The 11,709-nt window shown below is 44.2% G+C and overlaps 2 protein-coding genes across 2 annotated transcripts in view; one reads left to right on the top strand and one right to left on the bottom strand.

Moving 5' to 3' along the window:
• Positions 1-833, bottom strand: part of LOC138947863 (RING finger protein 32-like) — a 12,553-nt gene extending 11,720 nt beyond the window's left edge. The window contains exon 1 of the mRNA XM_070319424.1: positions 693-833. Coding sequence (XP_070175525.1) covers positions 693-737 — 45 coding nt within the window. The 5' untranslated portion in view covers positions 738-833. The remainder of the gene's footprint in view (positions 1-692) is intronic.
• Positions 834-1,086: 253 nt separating this feature from the next.
• The window catches only part of LOC138947862 (kelch-like protein 18), a 58,848-nt gene continuing 48,225 nt past the window's right edge, over positions 1,087-11,709 (top strand). The window contains exons 1-4 of the mRNA XM_070319422.1: positions 1,087-1,285; positions 2,763-2,893; positions 6,925-7,065; positions 8,789-8,987. Of these exons, the coding sequence (XP_070175523.1) occupies positions 1,097-1,285; positions 2,763-2,893; positions 6,925-7,065; positions 8,789-8,987 (660 nt within the window). The 5' untranslated portion in view covers positions 1,087-1,096. The remainder of the gene's footprint in view (positions 1,286-2,762; positions 2,894-6,924; positions 7,066-8,788; positions 8,988-11,709) is intronic.

The following is an 11,709-nucleotide window of genomic DNA, read 5'->3' as shown; positions in this document are numbered from 1 at the left end:
AAAGAATTGATGATTTTGTGAGTCAACTTGCATGTAGACCATTATAGATGTATCTAGTACGACTAACTCAGTGTGCTATAAGGTAGGTAGAGAGACTGCTTTGTCAGCATGTCTGTACTTTTTTGTGTGCACAAATCTCTCTCTCTCTCTCTCTCTCTCTCTCTCTCTCTCTCTCTCTCTCTCTCTCTCTCTCTCTCTCTCTCTCTCTCTCTCTCTCTCTCTCTCTCTGTTTTGATAACACATTCAAATTTTGTTCACACATGCATGTTCAGAATTTCACACTTCTGTAGGCTACATGACGTACACATTTGTATAAAGCCTGTAATTGTGTACATATAGTCCTGTGAATTCTGGTTTCATCCATTTATGTTTTTGTTTTGAATTTACATGTTATTATAGGTGTTAGAGTGCTTGTTGAAAAATGCTCGATCGTTTTTATTGCTTATGCCACATCCCCCGTAAAATAAAAATTGATTTGATTTGATTTGAGATCTCTCAATCTCTCTCTCTAGTATCCGTGTGTGTGTGTGTTCGTGCGTGTGCGCGCGTGTGTTTGTGTGTGTGTGTGTTTGATTCATCGACTGAATCAGTGAATGGGACAGACTTCTTTAATGGTTGCCTTGGAAGTTATGACAACAAGTGTGTTTGGTACGGATAACTGCTGCAGACCAAGACCAGTATGTCTGACCAACCTTATTCTGTTGAACATAGGGTACATTTGTTCGTCGTCTGTCCATTGTTGATCAGTCTGAGAGTGAAGAGTGAACGAGTTCCAAGGCTACTTGGCATGAGCGGTTGGCAAGAATCTTTTCTTTTTATTTTGGACTCGGAAGTTCTACTTGAGTTAGCTCCCTCTAAGACTCTTATACAAATATGTTTCTGTGCAGCAGTGTTTTATGAAATAACAATAAAATCGTTAATGTTCTTTCATCAACTCCGTTGCAAACTAAAAATGAAAAATGACACAGTTAGATGGTCCACTGACATTACAAGTTAGAATGTTCAATAGATTTGAAACCCAAGGCAAAACTGTCCTTATTTTGTCGTCTGCTACATCGTCAAGGGAAGCAACTCTATGTTCGCCGGGAAGGTAAAGATGGCCGAAGGTGGCAATGGTCCTTGCAGCCCAATAAAATGGGCTGTGTCGGTTTCCACACGGTCCCGATCTTGTGGCAGAGATGGTGAAGACACAGTGCTGTTCAAGCAAGCTGACCTACCAGCTGTGGCTTTTCCAACAATAGCCGATATTCGGAGGCAGGGGAAACTTTGCGATGTGACACTGAAGGTAAGCAACACAAAATGGTGGGGATGATGATTAGTGTTCACTGTTGTGCCACTGAGGTTATCTCACGACACAAATGTAGTTGCAGTGGTGCAGTAACAGTTGTGTACATTCCTTGTCGTTCTTGTCAAGGATGAGAAAAAAAGTCTTGCAGTAAACAGAAGCAAATAGCATACACCATGAATGAGAAGAGAGAAAAACAAACAGAAAGGAGTGTCCTCAGTCCCACTTTTACTAACAGAAAGGAGTGTCCTCAGTCCCACTTGTACTAACAGAAAGGAGTGTCCTCAGTCCCACTTGTACTAACAGAAAGGAGTGTCCTCAGTCCCACCTTTACTAACAGAAAGGAGTGTCCTCAGTCCCACTTTTACTAACAGAAAGGAGTGTCCTCAGTCCCACTTTTACTAACAGAAAGGAGTGTCCTCAGTCCCACTTGTACTAACAGAAAGGAGTGTCCTCAGTCCCACCTTTACTAACAGAAAGGAGTGTCCTCAGTCCCACCTTTACTAACAGAAAGGAGTGTCCTCAGTCCCACTTGTACTAACAGAAAGGAGTGTCCTCAGTCCCACTTGTACTAACAGAAAGGAGTGTCCTCAGTCCCACCTTTACTAACAGAAAGGAGTGTCCTCAGTCCCACTTTTACTAACAGAAAGGAGTGTCCTCAGTCCCACTTTTACTAACAGAAAGGAGTGTCCTCAGTCCCACTTGTACTAACAGAAAGGAGTGTCCTCAGTCCCACTTTTACTAACAGAAAGGAGTGTCCTCAGTCCCACCTTTACTAACAGAAAGGAGTGTCCTCAGTCCCACCTTTACTAACAGAAAGGAGTGTCCTCAGTCCCACTTTTACTAACAGAAAGGAGTGTCCTCAGTCCCACCTTTACTAACAGAAAGGAGTGTCCTCAGTCCCACCTTTACTAACAGAAAGGAGTGTCCTCAGTCCCACCTTTACTAACAGAAAGGAGTGTCCTCAGTCCCACCTTTACTAACAGAAAGGAGTGTCCTCAGTCCCACCTTTACTAACAGAAAGGAGTGTCCTCAGTCCCACTTTTACTAACAGAAAGGAGTGTCCTCAGTCCCACCTTTACTAACAGAAAGGAGTGTCCTCAGTCCCACTTTTACTAACAGAAAGGAGTGTCCTCAGTCCCACCTTTACTAACAGAAAGGAGTGTCCTCAGTCCCACCTTTACTAACAGAAAGGAGTGTCCTCAGTCCCACCTTTACTAACAGAAAGGAGTGTCCTCAGTCCCACTTTTACAAACAGCTGATGATCAGTAAAACGGTTGTACAATGTACATTGGTAAATGGAAGTGATGGATTTGGAAGCAGTCCTTCATACTTGTAGATGAAAGAAACCCAGTTTCTACCTGCTGTAACACTAACAGAACTTTGTGTCATCAGTAATTCATCATGTAAGTAATTTTTGGAATGTATAATATATATATGTCCACGCTGTATGTGTTGTTGGTACTGTGTGCTACAGGTTGGGGATCAAAGGTTCTCGGCTCACCGCGTGATCCTGGCGGCCACCATCCCGTACTTCAACGCCATGTTCACGCACGACATGGTTGAGGCCAACATGAGTGAGATCACCATGGAGGGCATTGAGCCCAGGTGAGATAATTACTGTCTGTCTGGAAATGGATCTGGATGCCCACTGGATGTTGGTTGTGGGGTTAACGTCATTCTGGCTACACGTGACGGGTGGTGTGGGCGGCATTGCGCCACTTAAAAATACCTTTTCGTACATGGTCGCATATGTTTCAGTCCCATAAAATATATGTGCAGCCTAATGTTAAAAGTTTAAAAACAAGAGTTGGGTTGCTTAGGTTTTAGTTTGAACCCATGCAGTGTCTCCCGATTGCTGACGAAAAAGCAGCTAGTGTTCTTCTTAAGGTCTCCATCTTTTGTCACGAAGGCATATTTTTGAATGAGGCTTTGATCTGGCCCCATGGCCGTTCGACTGTCTAATAGATTTGACATGCAGGAGGTTTCACTGAACACTTTTTTTTTTATCCAGGACTTTTGGACCTATTCCTATCTTCAATCCAGGTCCAACTGACCTATTGACCTCTCTGTTATGACATATTGGTAGCTGAGTCAGGGAACAACACTGCTGTAAATCATGGGTGTTTTTTTCTTCTTCATGTTTATGTCAACGTTCAACTTCTGTGGCTGTAAAGATGTTAGAGGTAGTCACTGTATTTTTCTTCTTCATGTTTATGTCAACGTTCAACTTCTGTGGCTGTAAAGATGTTAGAGGTAGTCACTGTATTTTTCTGGATTGTTTGTTCGTTCATGGGCTGAAACTCCCACGGCTTTTACGTGTATGACCGTTTTTACCCCGCCATTTAGGCAGCCATACGCCGCTTTCGGAGGAAGCATGCTGGGTATTTTCGTGTTTCTATAACCCACCGAACTCTGACATGGATTACAGGATCTTTTTCGTGCGCACTTGGTCTTGTGCTTGCGTGTACACACGGGAGTGTTCGGACACCAAGGAGAGTCTGCACACAAAGTTGACTCTGAGAAATAAATCTCTCGCCGAACGTGGGGACGAACTCACGCTGACAGCGGCCAACTGGATACAAATCCAGCGCGCTACCGACTGAGCTATCCCCGCCCTATTTTTCTAGATTTAACCAGTTGTTTGCTACTTTGATAGAGATGTGACCAGTTGTTTGCTACTTTGATTAAGATGTGACCAGTTGTTTGCTACTTTGATAGAGATGTGACCAGTTGCTTGCTACTTTGATAGAGATGTGACCAGTTGTTTGCTATTTTGATAGAGATGTGACCAGTTGTTTGCTACTTTGATAGAGATGTGACCAGTTGCTTGCTACTTTGATAGAGATGTGACCAGTCGCTTGCTACTTTGATAGAGATGTGACCAGTTGTTTGCTACTTTGATAGAGATGTGACCAGTTGTTTGCTACTTTGATAGAGATGGGACCAGTTGTTTGCTACTTTGATAGAGATGTGACCAGTTGTTTGCTACTGTACTTTGATAGAGATGTGACCAGTTGTTTGCTACTTTGATAGAGATGTGACCAGTTGTTTGCTACTTTGATAGAGATGTGACCAGTTGTTTGCTACTTTGATAGAGATGTGACCAGTTGTTTGCTACTTTGATAGAGATGGGACCAGTTGTTTGCTACTTTGATAGAGATGTGACCAGTTGTTTGCTACTTTGATAGAGATGTGACCAGTTGCTTGCTACTTTGATAGAGATGTGACCAGTTGTTTGCTACTTTGATAGAGATGTGACCAGTTGTTTGCTACTTTGATAGAGATGGGACCAGTTGTTTGCTACTTTGATAGAGATGTGACCAGTTGTTTGCTACTTTGATAGAGATGTGACCAGTTGTTTGCTACTTTGATAGAGATGTGACCAGTTGCTTGCTACTTTGATAGAGATGTGACCAGTTGTTTGCTACTTTGATAGAGATGTGACCAGTTGTTTGCTACTGTACTTTGATAGAGATGGGACCAGTTGTTTGCTACTTTGATAGAGATGGGACCAGTTGTTTGCTACTTTGATAGAGATGGGACCAGTTGTTTGCTACTTTGATAGAGATGTGACCAGTTGTTTGCTACTTTGATAGAGATGTGACCAGTTGTTTGCTACTTTGATAGAGATGTGACCAGTTGTTTGCTACTGTACTTTGATAGAGATGTGACCAGTTGTTTGCTACTTTGATAGAGATGTGACCAGTTGTTTGCTACTGTACTTTGATAGAGATGTGACCAGTTGTTTGCTACTTTGATAGAGATGTGACCAGTTGTTTGCTACTGTACTTTGATAGAGATGGGACCAGTTGTTTGCTACTTTGATAGAGATGGGACCAGTTGTTTGCTACTTTGATAGAGATGTGACCAGTTGTTTGCTACTTTGATAGAGATGGGACCAGTTGTTTGCTACTTTGATAGAGATGTGACCAGTTGTTTGCTACTTTGATTAAGATGTGACCAGTTGTTTGCTACTTTGATAGAGATGTGACCAGTTGCTTGCTACTTTGATAGAGATGTGACCAGTTGTTTGCTATTTTGATAGAGATGTGACCAGTTGTTTGCTATTTTGATAGAGATGTGACCAGTTGTTTGCTACTTTGATAGAGATGGGACCAGTCGCTTGCTACTTTGATAGAGATGTGACCAGTTGTTTGCTACTTTGATAGAGATGTGACCAGTTGCTTGCTACTTTGATAGAGATGTGACCAGTTGTTTGCTACTGTACTTTGATAGAGATGTGACCAGTTGTTTGCTACTTTGATAGAGATGTGACCAGTTGTTTGCTACTTTGATAGAGATGTGACCAGTTGTTTGCTACTTTGATAGAGATGGGACCAGTTGTTTGCTACTTTGATAGAGATGTGACCAGTTGTTTGCTACTGTACTTTGATAGAGATGTGACCAGTTGTTTGCTACTTTGATAGAGATGTGACCAGTTGTTTGCTACTTTGATTAAGATGTGACCAGTTGTTTGCTACTTTGATAGAGATGTGACCAGTTGCTTGCTACTTTGATAGAGATGTGACCAGTTGTTTGCTATTTTGATAGAGATGTGACCAGTTGTTTGCTATTTTGATAGAGATGTGACCAGTTGTTTGCTACTTTGATAGAGATGTGACCAGTTGTTTGCTACTTTGATAGAGATGTGACCAGTTGCTTGCTACTTTGATAGAGATGGGACCAGTTGTTTGCTACTTTGATAGAGATGTGACCAGTTGTTTGCTACTTTGATAGAGATGTGACCAGTTGTTTGCTACTTTGATAGAGATGTGACCAGTTGTTTGCTACTTTGATAGAGATGTGACCAGTTGTTTGCTACTTTGATAGAGATGTGACCAGTTGTTTGCTACTTTGATAGAGATGTGACCAGTTGTTTGCTACTTTGATAGAGATGTGACCAGTTGTTTGCTACTTTGATAGAGATGTGACCAGTTGTTTGCTACTTTGATAGAGATGTGACCAGTTGCTTGCTACTTTGATAGAGATGTGACCAGTTGTTTGCTACTGTACTTTGATAGAGATGTGACCAGTTGTTTGCTACTTTGATAGAGATGTGACCAGTTGTTTGCTATTTTGATAGAGATGGGACCAGTTGTTTGCTATTTTGATAGAGATGGGACCAGTTGTTTGCTACTTTGATAGAGATGTGACCAGTTGTTTGCTACTTTGATAGAGATGTGACCAGTTGCTTGCTACTTTGATAGAGATGTGACCAGTTGTTTGCTACTTTGATAGAGATGTGACCAGTTGCTTGCTACTTTGATAGAGATGTGACCAGTTGTTTGCTACTTTGATAGAGATGTGACCAGTTGCTTGCTACTTTGATAGAGATGTGACCAGTTGCTTGCTACTTTGATAGAGATGTGACCAGTTTGCTACTTTGATAGAGATGTGACCAGTTGCTTGCTACTTTGATAGAGATGTGACCAGTTGTTTGCTATTTTGATAGAGATGTGACCAGTTGTTTGCTACTTTGATAGAGATGTGACCAGTTGTTTGCTATTTTGATAGAGATGTGACCAGTTGTTTGCTACTTTGATAGAGATGTGACCAGTTGTTTGCTACTTTGATAGAGATGTGACCAGGTGCTTGCTACTTTGATAGAGATGTGACCGGTTGTTTGCTAATTGCAGTGCACTGGAAGCCTTGGTCAATTTTTCCTACACCGGGTCAGTGACCATTGACCGCTACAATGCACAGTCGCTGCTCATCGCTGCTAGCTTTCTGCATCTCAACAGTGTGCGAGACGCCTGTTGCACCTTCTTCAAAGACAGGTAAATACTTGGTGTTTGACAGGTGTGTAGAAATTTAGTGAGAAGTGTTTTAAACAACAGGTAAATATTGTGTGTGTAGTGGGAGTTGTTGGTAGAAGTGGGGGGGGGGGGGGGGGGTTCTGTCTTGGCAACTGAGTCTTGGGAACAAAAATTCATTTCATTCAGTGAAATGAAGAAATCTCATCAGCAAAAAGTGGTAATATTTTGTCCAATGTCAGGCCAAAATGTCCTCTTTGACAAGTAGAACTTTGTAGGATAGAGTGATTGGTTGATTGGCTTAAACCTGCTCACAACAGAATGGCATGGTGAGGGAAGCAGGCTGACGATATTTTGTCATTATCTTGTACACATTGACTGAAGAAAAACCTTACTGTCTTCCACCGTAATAAGTCAAGACCTCAAACATATTATTGTGCATAAGAACGAAAACCATGACAACAAACCCATCTCAGAGGACAAACCTTGTGATTACATTTTCTGATTCTTTTTCTTCTTTGTTCATGGACTGTAACTCCCACGTTCACTCTCACGTTCACTCCCACGTTCACTCTCACGTTCACTCTCACTTTCACTCCCACGTTCACTCCCACGTTCACTCCCACGTTCACTCCCACGTTCACTCCCACGTTCACTCCCACGTTCACTTCCACGTTCATTCCCACGTTCACTCCCACGTTCACTCCCACGTTCACTCCCACGTTCACTCTCACGTTCACTCTCACGTTCACTCTCACGTTCACTCATGTTTTTGCACGAGTGAGTTTTAAACTCAACCTTCCGATCAGGAGGCTGATGTCTTATCCACTAGGCCACTGCGCCCGTCGTGATTTACAGACGACACGAAAGCAAGAGGCGAGCACATCAGTACTGTACGTGTTAGTATTCCATGTTGTGTTGATTTGCAGACTGCACATCAGTAACTGTGTGTCTATTTCATTTTGTGTTGATTTGCAGACTGCACATCAGTACTGTACGTGTTAGTATTCCATGTTGTGTTGATTTGCAGACTGCACATCAGTACTGTACGTGTTAGTATTCCATGTTGTGTTGATTTGCAGACTACACATCAGTAACTGTGTGTCTATTTCATTTTGTGTTGATTTGCAGACTGCACATCAGTACTGTACGTGTTAGTATTCCATGTTGTGTTGATTTGCAGACTGCACATCAGTAACTGTGTGTCTATTTCATTTTGTGTTGATTTGCAGACTGCACATCAGTACTGTACGTGTTAGTATTCCATGTTGTGTTGATTTGCAGACTGCACATCAGTAACTGTGTGTCTATTTCATTTTGTGTTGATTTGCAGACTGCACATCAGTACTGTACGTGTTAGTATTCCATGTTGTGTTGATTTGCAGACTGCACATCAGTAACTGTGTGTCTATTTCATTTTGTGTTGATTTGCAGACTGCACATCAGTACTGTACGTGTTAGTATTCCATGTTGTGTTGATTTGCAGACTGCACATCAGTAACTGTGTGTCTATTTCATTTTGTGTTTACTTTCAGACTACACATCAGTAACTGTGTGTCTATTTCATTTTGTGTTTACTTTCAGACTACACATCAGTAACTGTGTGTCTATTTCATTTTGTGTTTACTTTCAGACTACACATCAGTAACTGTGTGTCTATTTCATTTTGTGTTTACTTTCAGACTACACATCAGTAACTGTGTCGGTGCGGACGTTCGTTGACCAGTAAATGTGTGTTTACTTTCAGACTACACATCAGTAACTGTGTGTCGGTGCGGACGTTCGCTGACCAGTACATGTGCGCGGACCTGGTGGAGGCGGCCAACAAGTTCATCCACTGTCACTTCAAGCAGGTGACGCTGACCGACGACTTTCTCTGTCTCCCCAAGGACGACGTCCTCCACATCATCTCCAAGGACGAGCTCAACGTCTGTAGCGAGGAGGAGGTAGGTGGGGAGGGAATGTAACGATACAGTGGAACCCCCCTTTTAAGACACACACCCCTGATGGAAGACTCCCTAACCCTAACCCTGACCCTGACCCTGACCCTGACACACACCCCTGATGGCAGACTCCCTGACCTTCATGACATTGTTTACTCTCATTTTTCTTTTACATAACCTCTGTAAATTTACCCCCATATTCAGACTCCTTCCTTTTTAAGACCTGGTTTTCTGAGATTTGTAGAGGTCTCAAAATAGGGGTTTCACTGTATTGATACTGTGGAACCCCTCTGTTGTGACCTCAGCAACATCTGAGACTGTAAAGTCTAAACAAAAAGAGGGATTCTCAAAAGGGGGGTAAACTGCTGACACTGGGAGCAACAGGCTGAACACTGGGAGCAACAGGCTGAACACTGGGAGCAACAGGCTGAACACTGGGAGCAACAGGCTGAACACTGGGAGCAACAGGCTGAACACTGGGAGCAACAGGCTGAACACTGGGAGCAACAGGCTGAACACTGGGAGCAACAGGCTGAACACTGGCAGCAACAGGCTGAACACTGGGAGCAACAGGCTGAACACTGGCAGCAACAGGCTGAACACTGGCAGCAACAGGCTGAACACTGGGAGCAACAGGCTGAACACTGGGAGCAACAGGCTGAACACTGGGAGCAACAAGCTGAACACTGGGAGCAACAGGCTGAACACTGGGAGCAACAGGCTGAACACTGGGAGCAACAGGCTGAACACTGGGAGCAACAGGCTGAACACTGGGAGCAACAGGCTGAACACTGGGAGCAACAGGCTGAACACTGGGAGCAACAGGCTGAACACTGGGAGCAACAGGCTGAACACTGGGAGCAACAGGCTGAACACTGGGAGCAACAGGCTGAACACTGGGAGCAACAGGCTGAACACTGGCAGCAACAGGCTGAACACTGGCAGCAACAGGCTGAACACTGGCAGCAACAGGCTGAACACTGGCAGCAACAGGCTGAACACTGGGAGCAACAGGCTGAACACTGGGAGCAACAGGCTGAACACTGGGAGCAACAGGCTGAACACTGGGAGCAACAGGCTGAACACTGGGAGCAACAGGCTGAACACTGGGAGCAACAGGCTGAACACTGGCAGCAACAGGCTGAACACTGGCAGCAACAGGCTGAACACTGGGAGCAACAGGCTGAACACTGGCAGCAACAGGCTGAACACTGGCAGCAACAGGCTGAACACTGGCAGCAACAGGCTGAACACTGGCAGCAACAGGCTGAACACTGGCAGCAACAGGCTGAACACTGGGAGCAACAGGCTGAACACTGGCAGCAACAGGCTGAACACTGGCAGCAACAGGCTGAACACTGGGAGCAACAGGCTGAACACTGGGAGCAACAGGCTGAACACTGGGAGCAACAGGCTGAACACTGGGAGCAACAGGCTGAACACTGGGAGCAACAGGCTGAACACTGGGAGCAACAGGCTGAACACTGGGAGCAACAGGCTGAACACTGGCAGCAACAGGCTGAACACTGGCAGCAACAGGCTGAACACTGGCAGCAACAGGCTGAACACTGGCAGCAACAGGCTGAACACTGGCAGCAACAGGCTGAACACTGGGAGCAACAGGCTGAACACTGGCAGCAACAGGCTGAACACTGGCAGCAACAGGCTGAACACTGGGAGCAACAGGCTGAACACTGGGAGCAACAGGCTGAACACTGGGAGCAACAGGCTGAACACTGGGAGCAACAGGCTGAACACTGGGAGCAACAGGCTGAACACCATGAGGCGGTACAATGGAACTCCCTGTTGTCACCTCCACAACACAGGCTATGAACAGAAAGTCTGAGAAATTCAGGTCTTAACAAGAAGGGAGTCTTAAAAGGGGGGTAAGTTTACACAGGTTATGAACAGAAAGTCTGAGAAATTCAGGTCTTAACAAGAAGGGAGTCTTAAAAGGGGGGTAAGTTTACACAGGTTATGAACAGAAAGTCTGAGAAATTCAGGTCTTAACAAGGAGGGAGTCTTAAAAGGGGGGTAAGTTTACACAGGCTATGAACAGAAAGTCTGAGAAATTCAGGTCTTAACAAGGAGGGAGTCTTAAAAGGGGGGTAAGTTTACACAGGCTATGAACAGAAAGTCTGAGAAATTCAGGTCTTAACAAGGAGGGAGTCTTAAAAGGGGGGTAAGTTTACACAGGTTATGAACAGAAAGTCTGAGAAATTCAGGTCTTAACAAGGAGGGAGTCTTAAAAGGGGGGTAAGTTTACACAGGCTATGAACAGAAAGTCTGAGAAATTCAGGTCTTAACAAGAAGGGAGTCTTAAATTGGGGGGTCTTAAAAAGGGGGTTTGACTGTATTGTAGAGGGAGTGTTATGGTGGAGCGTCTTTATAATGAGGTTTCACTGTATTGCCTTTTGGGGTCAGTTTGTGTGTGTTGGTTTTGTTGGCCAGCTGTTAGTTGCCTTGTGTGTTGGTTTTGTTGGCCAGCTGTTAGTTGCCTTGTGTGTTGGTTTTGTTGGCCAGCTGTTAGTTGCCTTGTGTGTGTTGGTTTTGTTGGCCAGCTGTTAGTTGCCTTGTGTGTTGGTTTTGTTGGCCAGCTGTTAGTTGCCTTGTGTGTTGGTTTTGTTGGCCAGCTGTTAGTTGCCTTGTGTGTTGGTTTTGTTGGCCAGCTGTTAGTTGCCTTGTGTGTTGGTTTTGTTGGCCAGCTGTTAGTTGCCTTGTGTGT

The sequence above is a fragment of the Littorina saxatilis genome, linkage group LG14 (assembly GCF_037325665.1).
Source record: "Littorina saxatilis isolate snail1 linkage group LG14, US_GU_Lsax_2.0, whole genome shotgun sequence".
Taxonomy (NCBI): Eukaryota; Metazoa; Mollusca; class Gastropoda; order Littorinimorpha; family Littorinidae; genus Littorina; species Littorina saxatilis.
The sequence above is the reverse complement of the archived record's forward strand: the minus strand, read 5'-3'. Positions and strand labels throughout refer to the sequence as shown.